This window comes from Ornithorhynchus anatinus, chromosome 3 (genome assembly GCF_004115215.2).
Source record: "Ornithorhynchus anatinus isolate Pmale09 chromosome 3, mOrnAna1.pri.v4, whole genome shotgun sequence".
Taxonomy (NCBI): domain Eukaryota; kingdom Metazoa; phylum Chordata; class Mammalia; order Monotremata; family Ornithorhynchidae; genus Ornithorhynchus; species Ornithorhynchus anatinus.
The window spans coordinates 72,913,362-72,934,423 of NC_041730.1; the positions used below are offsets into that span (position 1 = coordinate 72,913,362).

Genomic DNA, 21,062 nt, shown 5'->3' on the forward strand with positions numbered 1-21,062 from the left:
GTAAGGGCTTAAATATTATTATTGTTATCCTCCAGAACAGTTGCTTCTTTGAAAGATTTGCTGGATGATGGATTTCCAGCAAATAGCCTCTGCTGAATTTAACACTGTTGGATGTGCTTACGTTAGCTCAAAGGTATCCTCTCCAGGGCCGTTTATTAGTTTGCGTACCTGTGCATTGTGCTGACCTGGGTAATAGACTAAGCGTTTTATTCATCTTCGCATCTTAGCTGGCTGCCTGCCTATCAAATTAAGTTTCTAAACCCCCTGGGGAAGGAAGTATGTGAAATCTTCTGTTCTGTCCTGTGCTTCTCTTCTTGTTAGTCTGCAGTAAATGCTGGGATGTTGTAAGAGAAGATTAATAATATTGAACATGACTTTTAAAATGAAGAACAATGACCACAAATTCACGGAGAGTAAATTAAGTTCATAGATTGACAGAACTTGAGTGTCCAGAGTAATATGAACATTCAATTTGAAATGATGGAAACAGAATAAATTGCTTGAGGCGATATAACAACGTGTGAAATGCCTTACTAACTCAGACCAATGGTCAGTCCAATAAAAGGTGCTTGGGGAAAGAAATGTAGTAGGTGCTCTTTTTGGACACTCATCCCTTTCTGTAAATAATCCATTATGGATCTGTTATTAAATATCCAAACTCTTGAAGCATTTGAAATTTTCCTGTGGTAGGAAATTCCATTTGCTTAACACCCACTATAGGAAGGTTTTTCCTTTTGTTTGCTTTAATTTGGTCACCTTTCACCTGTAAGCTTTAGCAATATTGATTTTTATTGTTATTGTGGAGTTAAGTGCTGGTGTGCCAACCACTGTGCTAAGAAGTGGGTGGATCAATCGTTCATATTTATTGAGTGCTTACTGTGTGCAGAGCACTGTACTTGGGAGAATACACTACAACAGAGTTGGTAGAGACATTCCCTGCCCACAGTGAGCTCACAGCCTAGAAGGAGCTCACAATCTAGAGGGGATAAAAATTAATTGGATTTGGACACTGTCCCTTCCCTTCCCAGAGCACACTATCTAAGAGATAGGGAAAACAGGAATCTTATCTTCATTTTACAGATCGGGAAATGGAGGCATATAGATTGAGTGACTTGCCCAGGTCAGTGGCAGAGATGGGACTAGAATCTGGGTCTCCCGACTCCCGGGCTCCTGCTTATTTCACTTCCTCATCCAGCTGTTGTGGAATTTAATAGTAATAATCATAATAATAATGTTGGCATTAAGCACTTGCTATGTGCCAAGCACTGTTCTAAGCGCTGGGGTAGATACAGGGTGATCAGGTTGTCCCATGTAGTGCTCACAGTCTTCATCCCCATTTTACAGATGAAGTAACTGAGGCACAGAGAAGTTAAGTGACTTGCCCAAGGTCACACAGCTGACAAGCGACGAAGCTGGGATTAGAACCCATGACCTTTGACTCCCAAGCCCATGCTCTTTCCATTAAGCCATGCTGCTTCTCAATAATGCTGGATTTGTTAAGTGCTTACTATGTGCCAAGCACTGTTCTAAGCACTGGGGTAGATACAAGGCACTCAGGTTGTCCCATGTGGGGCTCACAGTCTTAATCCCCATTTTACAGTTGAGGTAACTGAGGCACAGAAAAGTTAAGTGACTTGCCCAAAGTCACACTGCTGACAAGTGGCCAGGCTGGGATTAGAACCCACGACCTCTAATTCCAAGCTCTTTCCACCAAGCCACGCTGCTTCCTAGTGAACAGCAGGTCTCTGATCCTTCCACTCACCTCCCTTGCCATTTTGTAAACCTCAATCCTGTTTCCCTCAGCCTTTGCCTTTCCAGATAGAAAAATTCTAATCTTCCCAGTTTATCCTTATTCGGTAATGACTCGTCGTCCTGATTGTTTTGGTTGTTCTCTCCTACGGAAGATGCAAAGATTGGATCTCCATGTAATCTTCAAGGTTTTTTTCTTGTTTTTGTTTTCTTAAAAATTCATGGCATTGAGCCATGACCTAACTGGTTCTTGAAAACAATTTTTAAAAATGTGTTTTTCACTTCTTGAGTTTTCGTTTTTAGAACCAAATAATCAGAAGCTTTTTTTTTCTTTCATTTAACTGTTGCTGATATTTCAGGTACTAGTATTCTTAGTGCCTTTCTGTCCAAGGGAAATATCGATCGGAGGCTTCTGATGTCTCACACCTATATTAAGTATTTTGTATTTAACAGAGTTGCTACATGTGTTTGCTGATTTTCTGGTCGCAGTGCAATTTTGAGGGGGGTTGACCAAATCAGGATGTAAGAGAGATTAATAAATACTGATGGATAGGTACATTCAGTGGTCACTAATGCAAAATTAGTCATGGGTGACATTGATATTGCAAAGAGGAGAATCTAGGGCAGTAGTGCATTGATGTGAATTTAGTGATCAGTAAGAAAACGGTGAGAATGAAAGTAATAGCTCCTTGACTTTTTTTATTGTGGTACTTTATTACCCTCAGCAATGCATTTTAGACAAGTAGCTCCTCCGAACGATGGAGGACCAGACAGATTCAGAAGTCACAGTGGTAGGAATTTGGATAGGGACAACAGCTTCAGAAAGGACAGCAGTCTTGGGGCAGCAGTCACAATGAGATCATTGTCCTTGGAAAGCTTTGGGAAAAGAGAATGCCCCTTCTGTCATGTTTTTTCAAGGGCGCACACTCCCTAAATCTTAAGTAGGGCGGACATCGCTGGTAAGCAACTCCTGATGACGCATGTGCCTGATTTTTTGATAACTCGACTAGCATCATGCTACTTTAATGTTCCCTTTTGCCTGATCTGTGGTAATCTGTCACTGTTTTGTAGATGGCTCATTTAGCAAGTTGAACCAATTTAACACTGAAAAATGTCAGTTGAATTAAAAAGCTATCCAGAATGGAAGTCTTTAGATAACCTTTTTATGAAGCAGTTGATGGAGTAACCCTGTCTGTTATCCTTTCCATTCTCTGTGTCTGTTCTCCATTTTAGACCAGTTCGAGGCTCAGGTGAAGGAAAGAAGCAGCATGGCCTAGTGGTAAGAGCAAGGGCTTGGGAGTCAGAGGATGTGGGTTCTAATCCCAGCTCTGCCAATTGTCACTTCAGTTCTTTGTGCCTCAGTTACCTCATCTGTAAATTGGGGCTTAAGACTGTGAAGCCCCATGTGGGACAACCTGACTACCTTGTATCTACCCCAGCGCTTAGAACAGTGCCTAGCCCATAGTAAGCACTTAACAAATACCATAACTATTATTATTATTAAAGAAGAGTTTACAGTCCGTTTCAATCTAACGTAGCTCCTGGCTTATTCCCACTTCACAACGGCTTCTGTTTGGAAGCACATTGGTGTCCACGGTGTGGATGGCAATTTGCCATATTATGATGCTCAACTCCAGTAAGCCCCACCTTGGAATTCAGTATCCAGAGTCACGCAGACATTGGAGAAACTCTTAAAGTCTCAGTGTCTGAATTTAAAATGGTTTATTCATCTCCTTTCCTAATCCAGAGGAAGAATCAAGTAAATCGTCCCTGCCCCTACCTATATGTAATATGGAATGCTTCTGAAATCTGAGAAAATTTTGCATGTTTAATTGTGGGAGCTTTGAAGTAAATTGTAAGACTGTAAGCTCGCTATGGGCAGGGAACATGTTTGCTAATTCAACTGTATTGTACTCTCCCAAGCACTTAGTACAGTGCTCTGCGTGTAGTAAGCGCTCAATAAATTTGATTGATAAATTTGATTAGATTCACACTTTAGACTGAAGACTCAGATATTTGACAAAATGTTATTGTGATAAAGAACTGAGTTAGTTTTTTCTTAACTACTAAGAGAGCATGGGCCTGGGAGTCAGAAGGACCTGGATTCTAATCCCGGCCCTGCCACTTGTCCGTTGTGTAACCTCGGGTAAATCATTTAACTTTTCTCTGCCTCAGTTCCCTTCTCTGTAAAATGGGGATTAAGACTGTGAGCCCCATGTGGGACAGGGATTGTATCCCACCCTGTGATGCTTTATCATCATCAGTGCTTCATCATCCTCAGTGCTTCGTACAGTGCCTGTCACATAGTTCTTAAGTTCAAGAAAAAACAAAAACCAGGAAGGGATTAAGGATCAAGATCTCTGCTGCTCCTGGAGAGATTGTTCGGTGGCCAGGTTGAGTTAGGGGATAGTTGGGTCAGAATGAGCAGCCCTGGCTCACCAAATGATATTTGGGGCCATTCTTCGTGATGATAATAATGATTATGGTATTAAGCACTTCTATGCCAATCACCTGAACCAAGCGCTGAGTTATTTACGAGATAATCAGGTTGGACCCAGTCCATGTCCCACTCAGGGCTCACGGTCTAAGTAGGAGGGAGTAGGATTTGATCTCCATTTTACGGATGAGGAAACTGAGACACAGAGAAGTTAAATGACTTGGTTGAGGTCACACAACCGGCGGGCAGGTCCTCTGACTCCCAGGCCCATGCTCTTTCCACTAGGCAACACTGCTTCTGTGCTGCTTATGATTTCAGAAGAAGCATTGTCACCTATTTCCCTAGGACCTTCTCAGTTCCCTACTGAACACTGCAGGCTGAGGTAATTTGGAGACATCGAGGGCAGGAACGTGGGGTGGATTCAGCCCTACCTCATCGAAGTACCTCAAGCTTCTCACCGTATAGTGCTGTGTGGTTACTAGGCTTAAGCTGACCATACTCATGGTGAGTCTTCTAAGTTCCTCTGATGCTCTTGGAGCATCAGGGCTGCAATGATTAAGCAGACTGCTGGCTGCTACTGTAGGTCTCAGACTGTTTCTGGAGGGTTGGCTATCCTGACTCTAAGGGATACCAGTTCCCAAATGTAATTTTTGAGTTCTGTGAGTGTGTATGTAGGCAAGTGGCAGTTTATTCATTTTGGTATGCGGCTCTTACTAGCATTAGTAATATTTCTTAGTCATCATCAGCCCCTCTGTTTTGGCATAAACTACCAATAAATTCAAGAAAGGAGTAGGTAAATGAATAATTTGAGGGAAACGATAGGAAGGTTGTTGGACATCCATTCCTAACCATAAGGATGGATGTAAGGAGGATAACCATCACACTGTATTCTTCCAAGCATCTTTTGTATGCACTTTTGAAGAGAGAACACTGGGCTGTATGGACCACTGCTCTGACCCAGGATGTCACTGTCATGTTTTGTTGTATAGTGCTATACTACAAGTCAGTATGCCAAAATTCTGGGTGCTGATGGAACTATTTTCTGCTCATTTCACAGAACCTCTTCTAAACAAATTCATGACCATGGGGGATATGAAGACCCCAGATTTTGATGACCTTCTTGCAGCCTTCGACATCCCAGATATGGTCGATCCTAAAGCAGCTATCGAGTCTGGACATGATGACCACGAAGGCCACATAAAGCAGAACACTCATGTAGATGAGGATTCTCACGCCCCCTCGTCGTCTGACGTTGGAGTCAGTGTTATCGTAAAGAACGTACGCAACATCGATTCTTCTGAAGGAGGAGATAAAGATGGCCATCATTCCACTGGGAATGGCTTACACAACGGGTTCCTAACAGCATCCACTCTTGAAAGTTACAGTAAGGATGGAGGGAAATCTCTGAAAGAGGAAGGACCCCCCTCCGAAGTGACCCTTAAAGAATCAGCGTTCAACCAGTTTAGCCCCATCTCCAGTGCTGAAGAATTTGATGATGATGAAAAGATCGAGGTGGATGACCCACCTGATAAGGAAGAGATGTGTTCAAATTTCAGAGCAAATGTGTTAACGGGAGCGGTTTCCCAGCAGGACTATGAAAAACTCAAGACGCTTGCAGGAGAGAACTTGATCAAGCCAGGGATATCTGCTTCAAGCAGTGTGGACAAAAACAAAGTTGTGAAGCGAGAGACCGAAACAAATTCTGTGAACTTGGGCGTCTATGAACCCTTTAAAGTTAGAAAAGTGGAAGAGAAATTGAAAGAAAACTCCGAAAAGTTGCTTGAAAACAGGGTCCCGGATGGAAAGCTAAGCTCTGAAAAGAATGAGGCTAATCTTGCCAGCGTTTCCCAGGCCAAAACCAAGTCATCTGCTAAACTTTCTTCATGCATCGCCGCCATTGCAGCCCTCAGTGCTAAGAAAGCTGCATCAGATACCTGTAAAGAGCCAGTGACCAATTCAGGGGAATCTTCTCCTTTACCAAAAGATGTGACTGAAAGCCCTCGAGCTGTGGAGAAGTCGCCCGAGTCACAGAGTCTAATTGATGGGGCAAAAAAGGCATCTGTAAAGCCACCAGACAGCCCCAGGAGTGTCTCGAGCGAGAACAGTAGCAAAGGGTCTCCGTCCTCTCCTGCAGGATCAACACCAGCAATCCCCAAGGTTCGCATTAAAACCATCAAGACTTCCTCTGGAGAAATCAAGAGAACGGTAACCAGGGTGTTGCCTGAAATCGATCTGGATGCCGGGAAAAAACCTTCTGAGCAAACGGCTTCTATGGTGGCTTCCATGACATCTCTCCTGTCGTCTCCCGCTTCTGCCGCTGTCCTCTCTTCTCCCCCCAGAGCGCCCCTTCAGTCGGCAGTGGTGACAAACGCAGTCGCTGCCGCGGATTTGGCCCCCAAGCAGGTCACCATTAAGCCCGTGGCCACTGCCTTCCTCCCGGTCTCGGCCGTGAAGACGGCAGGCTCCCAGGTGATTAACTTGAAGCTCGCTAACAACACAACGGTGAAGGCCACGGTCATCTCTGCTGCGTCTGTCCAGAGTGCCAGCAGTGCCATTATCAAGGCTGCCAACGCTATTCAGCAGCAGACTGTGGTGGTGCCAGCGTCTAGCCTCGCTAACGCTAAACTTGTGCCAAAGACCGTGCATCTTGCCAACCTTAATCTTCTGCCTCAAGGTGCTCAGGCCACCTCCGAACTCCGTCAAGTGCTAACGAAACCTCAGCAGCAAATCAAGCAGGCAATAATTTCGGCGGCCACCTCCCAGCCACCCAAAAAAGTGTCGCGAGTCCAGGTGGTGTCCTCTTTACAGAGTTCTGTAGTGGAAGCCTTCAACAAGGTGCTGAGCAGCGTCAACCCTGTCCCGGTTTACATCCCAAACCTTAGCCCTCCAGCTAACGCAGGTATCACGTTACCCACCCGGGGTTACAAGTGTTTGGAATGCGGCGACTCCTTTGCCCTTGAAAAGAGTCTGACGCAGCATTATGACAGGCGGAGTGTGCGCATTGAAGTAACGTGTAACCATTGTACAAAGAACTTAGTTTTCTACAACAAATGCAGTCTCCTTTCCCATGCTCGCGGGCATAAGGAAAAGGGAGTGGTAATGCAGTGCTCCCATTTAATTTTAAAACCCGTTCCGGCCGATCAAATGATAGCTTCTCCTTCAAGCAATACTTCCGCCGCACCTTCTTCTCTTCAGAGTCCGATGGGAGTTGGCACCCATACCGTAACAAAGATTCAGTCTGGCATAACGGGGACGGTAATTTCAGCCCCTTCGAGCACACCTATCATTCCAGCTATGCCTCTAGATGAAGATCCATCAAAACTCTGTAGACATAGTCTAAAATGTTTGGAGTGTAATGAAGTTTTCCAAGATGAGACGTCGCTTGCTACGCATTTCCAGCAGGCTGCAGACACGAGTGGACAAGTAGAGTATCTTTACATTTTAGTGTTTTGGCGGAAGACTAGCAACTAATATTTCAGAAATAGGATCTGTATCAGTTGAGAGTGGTAGCTCTGTAACTTTGTAATGGTAGCTGTTGTTTCATTCCAAAATGTTACATTATTGAGCCATAAAACTCCCTTTAGGAAATCATTTCTCCACTACATTTACCAACTGTAAACAATTGAAAGCCATTTTAGAACAGTTAAATCGAGGAATAAATATGGAAAAGTTTGATTTAGAACAAGTGAAAGGGAAGATCTTGGCACCTTTATTGCATGAGTATTAGGGCTTGTTAATTTTGGAGATGGGGTTTTTTTGGAGATTTTGATAACTACAGGGTCAGTCAGCATGATAGTAATACTCAAAACTCAGAATTTCACATCAGGTATACTGCACAGTAGTGACAGTCTTCAGTTATTTTGTATGTCGTTCCTTTTGTTATAGCTCTTGGATTTATGGCATGTAGTAGAATCCTCTTATTGGGTATCAACTTTGTTGGTGTGCCTATTAAAATCAGATTGACTGTCTCAGGGAAGATATTCAGAATAATATATTTCCTTTCAGTGACCCAAAACTACAAGTAACCACCTATGCCCATTTAAATAGTAGGTTTGCTGTGGTTTGCTGACTCTGTGGCAGTGAAGTGTGAATTGGTGTTTTACTAAAATTACATTTTCAATAAGAAGTTTTTTATTTCAATCATGTTCTCTCCAGTGATCCGTACGTTTCATTTAGTGATATTTTCAAGTATCCCAATGATCTTAGTATATTTTTAAAGCCAAGCGACCAGAATTTGGACAGCTCAAATTGGGACGGGAATTAGAGTAGGAGGGAGCAGGCCAAGAAGAGCATCCAAGACATAAGAAGAGGTGGAAGCGAAGGGACAAAAAATGAGAAAAAGAAAGGTAGTAAGAGGTGAAATAAAAAGGAAAGCAGAGAGATGGTAAACAAAGAAGAGGGGATAGAGAGAGAGGAACCAGGGAAAGGTACTCATTAATCTGGTCATTTTATGTGGGTTGAAGGGGAAAAGGGAAATGAAGAGAAGGGAAAATAAAGGTTGTATGAGCCAACCATTCTTTACCCCTTTCAGTGGTATAGGATTCAACTGTGTCCCAAAGATGATCTAAAGTTCCTAAAACCCTGGGATATTCTGTCTAAATCAAGGCATCTGGTCCTCCCCCTTTTAAGCCAATTTGCCAAATTGTTTTTATTTTAGTCCAGTCTGCTCTGTTCCCTGTAATCTTCTAATTAACTGATATGAACTGGCTTTTTCCATTTACCCCCCTCCCCAATAACCAGTGCAGGATGAAAAGAAGGAGATTGCTGCATTTTCACAGAATTCCCAGTAGTGTTGGTCTCAGTCATCCAACTTTCTGCTGTATGGAGAAAGGGAACTCTACAGACTCCTTTGTTTTCATGGCCTATCACAGTTTTCCTAATCGTGGTTTTGAGTACAGTCAACTCTCCTGTAACAACGGGGGTCGTGTTCTCAAAGAACCTCATGTTATGTAAAACTCACATTCTGCTACTCATCACTTGACTGATGCCTCAAGCATACACATAACCAGTGCTGCCAATACCAGATCATGTGCTTTCCAGACCAATCTGATGCGTGCTGAGGAAGGAGCATTCCCTAACTTTTCCACAATGTTGTGTCTAAATTTCATGATGAAAGCAGGTATTATGGCAGAAATAATTGTAGCCTCCATTTTTTTTTTAATTCAATTTTAGCTTTCAGGGTATATCATTCTGAGCAATGCTTTTCCTTGGCCCCAGATAACACTGACATTTCAAGCGATTCTGAGACAACCTTGAGCTTCTCTGATACTATCAGAGTTCATTGGAATTACATGGAGAACATAATCGTAACTACTTTTAAGTTCACTGTTACCCGTAAGCTTATGATAAGAGAACTTTAAGCAATTAAGTTCCCTTTGTAATGCTAATAAACTTACCGATACAATGGAGAAGCACAATGGGATTGAAGTGCTAGGATAATAAATTATCCCCTTGAAACTGGCTTAGAATATTTTTTTCTTTGCTTTCCACAAACTTCCATGAAACTTCCAGTCAGTCAATCAATTGTTTGTATTTATTGAGCACTTAAACTGTGTGCAGAGTAGTGTCCTAGGATCCTAACCATTTTTCTCTCCTTCCCTCTTCCATCCATCCCTCTTTTCCTCTTTCAGAGGACCAGAGAATCTTCTTAAGTTCTTTGAGATAAAAAGACAAAGAATCCTCAAGTGCCTCCTGCTCTAGTTTCTGAAATAAGAACAGTTAGGGGAGTAGCACCACCATCTTGCAGGCTTGTATAAGTGTCAGGCCCATATGATGTACCCCTCAAAGGAGAGTAGAATAGTTTGGTAGGTTGGTAACTAGTGGGTTATCTTAGTAGAAATTTGTACATATTCTTTAAGTGGAATGAGAACCTCCCATATTGTTGTCCTCTTCATCGTAAAAATGTGCACTTGAGATACCCCTGCTATGTGACTCCAGTTGTATTCTCATCCTTTAAAACAATTACCACAGTGAATGGTTTCCCCATTTTGCCTAAGGCATTAAAGTCAGATATCAAGGAAGGAGTCAAAAGAAGAAGAAGTATTTCCTTTTCACTTCACTTTTTGGCAAATATTGATAATTTGCTTGGACCCTCTCAGTATTTGCTTTTATGTTTTTGAAGTTAGATTAGAAGCTTTCTTGCTATTTTTTCAGGTAGATCTGTTTGGCTCAGGGTGCCTTGGGACAAACGTGTATTTTGAAGGTAAATCTGCCATATACATTTCCAGTTTGCCCCTGGAACTTTATAGGGCAAATTCAACATGAAGAACCAACCTAGTGTTAATAAGGCTTGTGCTGAGCACAATGCAAGGTTTTGAGCCATATTCACTAGCCCCAAATCCAAGTCCTTGTTAGCAATGTATGTCGGCATATTTCCCTTAAGTCAGGCTTTTGTACACTTTCAAAACTGTCCCCGGTACTGCCTTTCTCTTGCTGCATCCATGAGGTTCCTTTGGGAAAGCTTCTTGTGGGCAGGGATCATATCTACCGAAACTGTTGTACTGAACTCTCCCAAGTGCTCAGTACAGTGCTCTGCACACATGAAGTGCTCAATAAATACCACCAATTGTCATTCTTCAAAGTCCAAGCAGGTGAAGCAACTGGGACAGCTCTCCAGTACCCTGGATAGGAGCTGCCGCTTGGCCAGGCATCTGACCAAAGAGTTGGCATGCAACAAGTCATCTCTTATCAATTAGTGGTATTTTTTGAGCACTTACCATGTGCAGAGCACTGTACTGAGCGCTTGAAAAAGTACAATACAAAAGAATTAGCAGACCTGTTCCCAACTCTTATCCAAATAGTGTCTCCAAGAAGTCAACCTAATACTTCTCTGGCTTTACCTGGCTGAATTATGAAATAAAATGCAGTTTCCAAGCCACACTCATGTTAGCTGTTTAATGTCAGGAAATTAGTGCAGAAAAGACACAAATCTAATCTGAAGTAACCTCAACCTGTAAATTGGATGTTTCATGTTTATAATAATAATAACAGTGATAGCATTTAAGTGCTTACTATGTGCAAAGCACTGTTCTTAAGTGCTGGAGAGGATACAAAGTGATCAGGTTGTCCCACTAGGGCTCACAGTCTTAATCCACATTTTACAGATGAGGTCACTGAGGCACAGAGAAGTATAGCGACTTCCCCAAAGTCACACAGCTGACAAGTGGCAGAGCCAAGATTAGAACTCATGACCTCTGACTCCCAAGCCCAGGCTCTTTCCCCTGAGCCACGCTGTGTCAAGCCAACATATTTGTATTTAGGGATAGGGCTTAAAAACCATGTGAGTGGTTAGTGGGGAGGTGAAATCCTCTCACCAACAGTTGTACTGCACTTTTTAATGACAAAACGTTGTATCAATTTCATTTCCGTGCATCTACCCCAGCACTTAGCATATAGTATTGCATTCATTCATTCAATAGTATTTATTGAGCGCTTACTATGTGCAGAGCACTGTACTAAGCGCTTGGAATGTACAAATCAGTAACAGATAGAGACAGTCCCTGCCCTATGATGGGCATACAGTCTAATCAGGGGAGACGGACAGAGAAGAACAATAGCAATAAATAGACTCAAGGGGATGAACATCTCATTAAGACAATAGCAAATAAATAGAATCAAGGTGATGTATATCTCATTAACAAAATTAATAAGGTAATGAAAATATATACAGTTGAGAGGACGAGTACAGTGCTGAGGGGATGGGAAAGGAGAGGGGGAGGAGCAGAGGGAAAGGAGAGGGGGAGGAGCAGAGGGAAAGGGGGAAAAGAGGGTTTTGCTGTGAAGAGGTGAATTGGGGAGTAGAGGGAGCAGAGGGGAAAAGGGGAGCTCAGTCTGGGAAGGCCTCTTGGAGGAGGTGAGCTTTAAGTAGGGTTTTGAAGAGGGAAAGAGAATTAGTTCGGCGGGGGTGAGGCGGGAGGGCATTCCAGGACCGCGGGAGGACGTGGCCCAGGGGTCGACGGCGGGGTAGGCGAGAACGAGGGACGGTGAGGAGGTGGGTGACAGAGGAGCAGAGCGTGCGGGGTGGGCAGTGGAAAGAGAGAAGGGAGGAGAGGTAGGAGGGGGCAAGGTGATGGAGAGCCTTGAAGCCTAGAGTGAGAAGTTTTTGTTTTGTGTGGAGGTTGATAGGCAACCACTGGAGGTTTTTAAGAAGGGGAGTGACATGCCCAGAGCATTTCTGCAGGAAGATGAGCCGGGCAGCGGAGTGAAGAACAGACTGGAGCGGGGAGAGAGAGGAGGAAGGGAGATCAGAGAGCAGGCTGACACAGTAATCTAGCTGGAATATTACGAGAGCCTGTAACAGTAAAATAGCCATTTGGGTGGAGAGGAAAGGGCGGATCTTGGCGATATTATAAAGGTGAGACCAGCAGGTCTTGGTGACGGATCGGATACGTGGGGTGAACGAGAGAACCGAGTCAGATGACACCGAGGTTGCGGGCCTGAGAGACGGGGAGGATGATTGTACCATCCACAGTGATAGGGAAGTCAGGGAGAGGACAGGGCTTGGGAGGGAAGATGAGGAGCTCAGTTTTGGTCATGTTGATGTGCTTAACAAATGCCATAGTTATTGTCAGTATTTCAGATTAATCTTGGCTTTATTCTTAGAGATGTGTTGCCTCTGCATACTAAATCAGATGTATTTATTGAGCACTTATGGTATGCAGAGCACTAAACTAAGCACTTGAGAAAGTACAGTAAAGTTGGGAGACACGAACCCCACCATAAAGACCTTAAATCTTAAGGGGATTAATTTTGATCATTTTGGAAAAATGCTTTTTGTTCTAAGTCCATCCATCTTTTGTTTTGTTTTTATGGTGTTTTTAAGTGCTTAACATGTGCCAGGCACTGTACTAAGCCCCAGAGTAGATAGAAGCTAATCAGGTTGGACAGAGTTGGACTCATTTTTATCCAAATGTATCTAGTTTTTTTTTTTTAATTGTGGAATTTATTTTCAGAGGTCACTGCTATCAGTGTGCCTTTTGGAACAAAAAACCACAGCTAGAACATTTTTAATAATTATCTTGAGGTTTTGAGAAACTCCTAGATCGATGACTCAAATTGTTTAATGCTAATATATTGTGGCCATTCTGAACTTTTATATTACATGTCTTAAATGAATTCAGTAATATTATAGTGCAAATTCCATCAATCCTTCTGGGTCTACAATATACCTTAATACTAACACAATATGTTTCAGTTTCTTAAGCTCCATTAGGAAATTCCCTACTTGTATTGAAGATAGTTTAGTTTTTTAAGCTTAATTCAACTTTTCTTGCCTAAAGTTGTTTTTATTTCCAAAGAATTGAAATGAATATTTAACACGTACTTTCCATGTGATTGTGCCAACATGTCATCGTTGCTAGTTCACTTTAGTAGCAAAATCTTTGGGAGATCCTCAACACCAACAGGCAGCATGTATGCCAGACTTGTATCTCTTTCCCTACCTCTTGTTCCACTCCAATCATTCAATCAGTGCTGTTTCTTTAGTGCTTACCGTGTGCCGAGCACGGTACCGGGAGCTTGGGAGAGTATAAAACCCTTCATTTCCCTCTCTGCCAACATCCACTCCTCCGTCTTGACTGTAAGCTCATCTTCTAGAATGTAAACTCGTGTACAGGGCATTTGTCTGTTGTATAGTTCTGTCGTACTCTCCCAAGCTCGTATTACAGGGCCCTGCACACAGTAAGTGCTCAATAAATAAGATTGACTGACTTTTTTATATGATGTCCAGATCCCCCAGAGCATACCCGAGTAGTCTTAAAAATAAGCAAACCATCTCTTGCTGAAACAGACTCTCTCACTTTTGCCAGTTTCCATATTGTGTGGGTCTCGTTCATGGCAACACAAGACTTTCTTTTGATTATTCAGAATTCTCTGATCAAGCTTAGGGGAATATGGAGTCTGGTGCTTTTATGCGTGTGTGTTGGGCTTAACTGCAGCACTGCATGGTGGGCCCAGGCTGCGAAAGGACAGAACAAATGGGAGCATGTGGTTCTGCTCCACAAGCCCAAATAGCACAGCAGTAATCATCATCAAATGCCGTTGAGTCGTTTCCGATCCATAGCCACTGTGTGGACTTATTTTCTCCAGAACATCCAACTTCGCTCTTCTGTAGTTGTTCTAGTATGTATATCCTTAGAGATTTCTTGGTAAAAAAAAAATACGGAAGGGGCTTGCCATTGCCATCTTCCACGCAGAAAAACTTAAATTTATTGAGTGCTTACTGTGTGCGAAGCACTGTACTAAGCACCTGGGAGAGTAGTACACTATAACAATTAGCGGACACACTCCCTGCCCACAGCAAGCTTACAGTCGGGAGGAGCTCACAGCCTAGGTTTTCGAGTCATTATGTGAAAATCAATTCCGACAGGGGTCCTGGACCACAAAATCCTCACAGCTTAAGTGAGGGAGGACAGACAACTATAATAGGTTATTTTACACTCAACCACAAAGGGCAATTCAAACTGAACAGAACAAATATATCAACTATGCCAGTTAAGTTTGTTAAACTGTTTAAAAGTTAAGTTGGAAGGTGCAGTTTTTAGGTACGTCTTCATTCGGGGCAAATCCGTCTTTAGTGAAAAACTTCCACCGTTGTTCATGTCCTGAGGGTAGAACAAGGGTTTCTTTCTACCCTACCGTTACTTCTGGGAACTTGGCTGATCTGGCAGAGTGTTGGGAGGCAGGATAAGGCCCCAGCCAAGGGGCCAACTCCTGAGGATTTTGGTGCTCCCATGGAGCAGAAACCTAGAGGTTGTATGAACCGGAATTTCTGCTTGTCATCTCTGGGGGGGCTCAGCTACCAGAGCACCAACTCTCATATTTTCAAATGCAAAGTTTTACACATACGGTATTCCTTACTTAAGGGAAAATTGGGTGGTTGTAAAGTCACGTAGTTCCGCAGGTTTACAAAGTGGGGAAAAATGCTTTTCCTGTTTCTCCCCCACCCTGGGGATATATAGGACATGGCACGGCGCTCTCTGAGTGTACAGCACAGCATAGCTGGCAATTTGGCTTTGGACAACCTCAGCAGATTTGCCTGCCTGGTGATTGAGCAGGGCTGCTGCAGCAGTCCTTGTGTGGTTTCCTATGTGGTCTCCTTTTGAGACATAAGAGGGTGTTGCATTTCTGACAGCCCCCAAGGTTTTAGGATTGTTGGCTGCACTTTTTTCAGGGTAGAATAAATGCTCTAAAGGAAGAATTCACTAGTCTGGCACTTATGTACAGACCCTAATTTATTTATATTAATGCCTGTCTCCCTCTCTAAACTGTAAGCTCATTGTGGACAGAGAACATATATACCAATTCTGTTACAGCATACTCTCCCAGGCATTTAGTACAGTGCTCTGTACACAATTAGAGCTCAATAAATATGATTGATTTTTCCATTTTGAGAAATTATCCCCCTTGATTTAAAAGGTAATAAAATATAGTAAATTATATATAGTAAATAATAATGTAATAGCATTTGATAGAGAAGTAGAATAATGAAAACAATCAGCTCAGTGTTCCTGATTAATTTGGTTTTTCAGTTTGTAAAAATGAAATGTAAAAATGAAAAAATGCTTTTCTTAAAAAGCACCTGTAAGTAGTTAATAAAATATATCATTAATGGAAGCATTTGGCAGCAAAGAAGTAGAATAGCAAAGCAAGCAGCATGAAGTTGAAATTTAGGAAGCAGCATGGCCAAGTGGACAGAATACAGGCCTGGGAGTCAGTAGGATCTACATTCTAATCCCAGCTCCCCCACTTGTCTGCCATGTGACCTTGGGCACTTCACTTCTCTGTGCCTCAGTCCCTCATCTGTAAAATGGGGATTAAGTCTATGAGCCCCTGTGGGACCTGGATTGTGTCTGACTTGATTACCTTATATCTACCCCAATGTTAGTACAGTGACTGTCACACAGTACGCGTTTAACGAATACCGTAGAAAAACCAAAAACACTTAGCTCCCTATGTGCCCTAGAAATCCAGATGCTACTCTGCCCTTGACAGATCCATGATGGCAATGGATGATGGACGGAAACTAATCTCGACTGAAAGTGAGCTTTGGCAGAATCATTCTGTCATATTTATTGGGTGTTTACTGTGTGCAGAAGACTTTACTAAGCGCTTGGGGGAGTACAGTGCAATAATAAGCAGACTTACAAGTGGGTCCAGTCTCACCTCCGGGAGATGGAACCATGCCTGAACTGTTTTCCCTGTGGACTGCTGGAACCACAAATCCCCGCAGCCCTCTACTTCTGTTGCACATGTTGAAAATCCTTGTGTTTGGAGCGGCGAATCTTCATATGGTAGGCTGTGTAACAGCCTCCTCCCCACCATGTGTCCACCTGAAACTACCAAACAGAGGAGCTCTAGAATGTGGGGCAATCAGTCAAACCTAAACAGCAGAGCACCACATACTCTTCGTGCCTGGGCCATGCAGAGCCCTAGAGCAGATCAGGACAAGTAAGGATTCCAGAGATTACATCCTGATTTTAAATATCTGCTCTTCCTCGTCTCCTAAGTGTGTACATTATTGAAATAACTTTGAAGAGTAGTTTGCTCTGGAGTCAAACATGACTATTTTGCGGTGTACTTTTGCACCTTGACTGCAGTTTTGAACAGAAATGGAAAAATAGTTTCCATTTAAAATGTCATTCAGGTTTTTTTCCACTGAATATTTTCCAGAGTCCTGGGAGTTGACCTAAATGAGAAGCAGCATGTCCTAGTGGCTAAAGCATGGCCCTGATAGAAGGACCTGGGGTCTGATCCCAGCTCTGCCACTTGTCAGCTCTGTGACCTTGGGCAAGTGGCTTAGTATCTCTGTGCCTCAGTTACCTTATCTGTAAAATGGGGGTGAAAATGGTGAACACTAGGTGGGACATGGACTGTGGCTAACCTGATTGTCTTGTACACAAGTGCTTAATACAGTGCATGGCATATAGTAAGTATCAAATACCATAAAAAATATAAAATTTTGGAAAGCTGAAAGGCAAAATTCCACTGAAGGGCTTATGATTTATCCCTATGGTTCTGAGTGCAAATCTGTTAGGGTTTACTTCTAACAGAATGCCTTTGGCTTAATTGTGCGTCTTCCATTCACAAAAATAAGAAATGTGTTATTTACAATACCTATGGGTAGATTTTGAGAAATTCTGAAGATTCATAACAAGATATGCCTGTTATGATTGTCTCAGGGCATACCTGTCATTATGAAATACAAAAATGGATTGTCTAGAAGGAAAATCATCTCTTGCCGCTCACTCTTCTGTGTGCTAAGTCTCTGTCATTGCAAAATATGTAATTCTTGTCAGGCTGAAATCATACATGTAAGGTGGTTTGCAACAGCAAAGCTTTTGCTAGTATTCATAACCACAGCAGCTGGCTGCTACTGATCTTCCGTGGAGTCTTAACCAAAGCGAATGTAAATGTTTAATTCTTCTTCACCTTAGTCAAATTGCTGCTTTGACACTGTGGTTGTTAGTGGTACAGACTAATTTTGTCACTTCAAAGATACTTCATGCGGATGGTCTGTGGCTTTTTTCCGTGGCATAACATTCAGGTTTTCTTTTGTAGTGCTGCAAAGAAAGATGCTTTGGAAGGAATATGAAAAAACATTTTTTCTATTTTTGGAATAAGAAATTTTGTTTTGCCATTTTCTTATGTAATCAAAGAGTACTCCAGATTCTCCACTTTTGTATTGGTCCTTATTAATGCATAGATGGCAAAAGATAAATTGTGATATTGGTTCTGAAGCTCAATAAATGTGGTAAGACCATTTTAAACAGGGTTATGGTTAGGCTTTTGCTCTTAATTGAGCCTGTGACAAATTCAAGCAAATTCCAGAAGTAGTTCTCAACAATAAAATTTATCATTTTCCCTTTGGGATCTCTTTGGGGGCTTGTTGTTTTTGAAATAATTGAATAAATATTTTTATTTTAAAGTCTACTTTATTCCATTACATTTCAAATAATTCTAAAATGTAGTGTCCTGTGCTCCCATTTTGAAATTGAGATGATAAATTAGGAAGCAAAATCTATTGCTAAAAATGGTCATTAAATCTATATATATAACCATGGTGAGCAGCCCCAGGTTCTGGTTGACATACAGACTATCTTGCACCTACATGGTCTAAGTCCTTTGTTGTCTTTAAAAAAATATATATCCTCCGTAACACAGTCTCTTAGGGTCCAAACCTTGGAGGAGTGCTTGAAAAATGATCAGAATGAAGAGTTCTATAAAAGGGCATTTTAAAAGAGCTCAATTAGTGCAGAATAAAAAGTATAAATTTATGGAAATTAGGATGTTGAAAAAATCTAATCAGTGACACCACTCCAGAGATATAAAGGGGAATAATTCAGTGATAATTAATGACAGTGCAGTGCTCTGCACAGAGCAAGTGCTCAGTAAATATGATTGATTGACAGTAATTGAAAAGGACTAGTGCTGTACACTCAGTTCTTGCATGACACTTGTAACCACTAACATCTTGAGTTAGAATGGTGTTTGAGAATCAGAGAACATTCTTCCAATGACACACCCCTGTGTCAAAGGATATAGTTGTGTGCATTGTGTAGCATCAGTCAAGACACGGTTATTCCACCACGACTAGTTCTTAACCCGGGTTCATGGAGAACCTAACCCCCTCATTATGGGAGTGCTGACCATAAGTCAAAAAGCACAATTTTTTCAGAAAGCTCCAAATATTCTCTAAACATTTCATTCTTCCCCTCACATTCTGGTGCCAGAGAAGAACCCCTTTTATAAATATGAAATGAATATTGATATATAAAAGTCAGTGTATTACATCAGTGGCACAATGTACAGAAGAGCACAGCTTTCTCACCTTGCTCCAATGCTCTTTTCCAGTCCTTTTTTGCCGGTCCACTTCCTGCAGAACTAGTAAACCTAGTAGAGTCTAGGGGTCAGTATCTTCTTGGAAGGGTGGTGTGGAAGTATGGGAGTCCCAGGTGAAATGAAGATAAACGGTAAGGTACGAGACATTTTAATAGTTGAGACTAATGTTAACACACAATGAATATTTCAGAAAAGGATTACTTTTCTGAGATCTTAAATTATTTTGATATATTAGGACATGATAAAAACAAAACGAAACCTACCCACTCTAACACTGTTTCTCAATAATAAAGTTTAGGTATGATGGCTGTTATTAATGGAGCTGTAGCAAACAGAAGCTGCCTGTGAAGTTCTTTAAATGTGTTTAGAGTTAATGTTTAGCAGTGTAAATGTAGTTTAATAATAATAATGGCATTTGTTAATCGCTCAATATATGCCAGGCACTGTTCTAAGCGCTGGGATGGGTACAAGCAAATCGGATTGGAGATGGTCCCTTTCCCACGTGGCCCTTAATTGTATTGCCTTGCATAAATATTTAAAGTATTCAGTAAATTTAAAGATCAATTTTAAGATTTGACTAGTCCCAAATTGAATAATAGTGAGCACGCTTTATGATTTGAATTTCTAAACACTAAAAAGTACCATAAAGGACCATTTTTTAGTATTTTATTTGTCATTTAAAGATTAACCGTTTTAAATTTGGAAGACACTTTTTTTAAAGAAAGGATGGCAGAGTTTTGAGTTTTGCCAGTGTTTTTCTGACTCACATAAAAGGCAAATTCTTTTTCACTGGCATTTATAGCTTGGTTTAATGAAGTAAGATTTAAAGATAAATCCTGCATTTGCAAGTTTTTGTTTAGTAGTGATTTTTAAAGTGTTTCATATATGGTGCCCAAAGATTGCTGTTTAGCTTCGTATTAGAGAAGAGTGGATCACACTCATTTCTGATTTTTCTACTGACTTGACAGCACCTAACCTTAGTTTTTATGTGTGCATTTTAAATGGAAATAAAGTAGTAATCTAAAGCTGTAAAGCAGAATATTAATTTAGTTTGGAATTTGTATCTTTGAACTTGATATTGGTGTTGATATTAAAAAATAAGTCATTTTAAAGACCAAATTGGTTGCAAACCATCTCCCCCACTCCCCAAACTAATTTAAGATGTTCTTTCGTACACCCGTATTTCAGAGTTAGCATTGTAGAAACAGTGATCACAAATTGATTAGCCTATAAATTCTTTTGGGTGCTTCGAAGAAAATAATGAGTGATTGAGACTGTAACTCCAGCAAAGGTATATTAACGAAATATTAACTAGCTATAATATATGCATGAAAATGAAGGTTTGAACATGTAACTGTCGGATAAAGTGTGTGTTGTCAGGCTTGAAAGAGAAAGTCAAGTTCAGACGTATCACATTTAAGCAGTATTATGCAAGAGACACTCACATTAATTGAATTAGGAACTATAAAAGTAACTGAGCCCCTGTCTCACCCGGTTAGGTTAGAATGAATTATGTAACATTTTTCACATGTACCAAATTAAGCAGGTGTACGTTTACCTTTAAATTAATTACTTGGCTTTTTCCATTGGTTTGTTTAGCCACAACTATGATAGTGTTTAAAATGAGGGATTTTGTGTGGGTTATCTTTTAAGGTGTAGCCAAAATTCTTTGCGGAACAGGAAATGTGTGGTGCAACCAAATTTCACTTTTCATTTCTGTGTTTCCTTTTGTTTATTTAGAAGACTTGCACTATCTGCCAGATGCTGCTTCCTAACCAGTGCAGTTTTGCATCCCACCAGAGAATCCATCAGCACAAATCTCCATATACGTGCCCCGAATGTGGGGCAATCTGCAGATCGGTCCACTTCCAAACCCATGTCACCAAGAACTGTCTGCACTATACACGGAGAGTTGGTTTCCGGTCAGTATGCTGTTTCCTCATGTGCAAGTAAAATTCTGTTGTGACTTAATCGTGTTATTGCTGTACCCCAATTTAGCCCTTTTAATTGGTCCCAGGAAAATAGGGTAAAGCAAAAA

The 21,062-nt window shown here is 41.5% G+C and overlaps 1 protein-coding gene across 4 annotated transcripts in view; it reads left to right on the top strand.

Moving 5' to 3' along the window:
• Positions 1-21,062, top strand: part of ZNF532 (zinc finger protein 532) — a 127,458-nt gene that overhangs the window by 40,386 nt on the left and 66,010 nt on the right. For all 4 annotated transcript variants that reach the window (XM_029060118.2, XM_029060119.1, XM_029060120.2 and 1 more), the window contains 2 exons: positions 5,244-7,609; positions 20,765-20,946. In XM_029060118.2, coding sequence (XP_028915951.1) covers positions 5,244-7,609; positions 20,765-20,946 — 2,548 coding nt within the window. The remainder of the gene's footprint in view (positions 1-5,243; positions 7,610-20,764; positions 20,947-21,062) is intronic.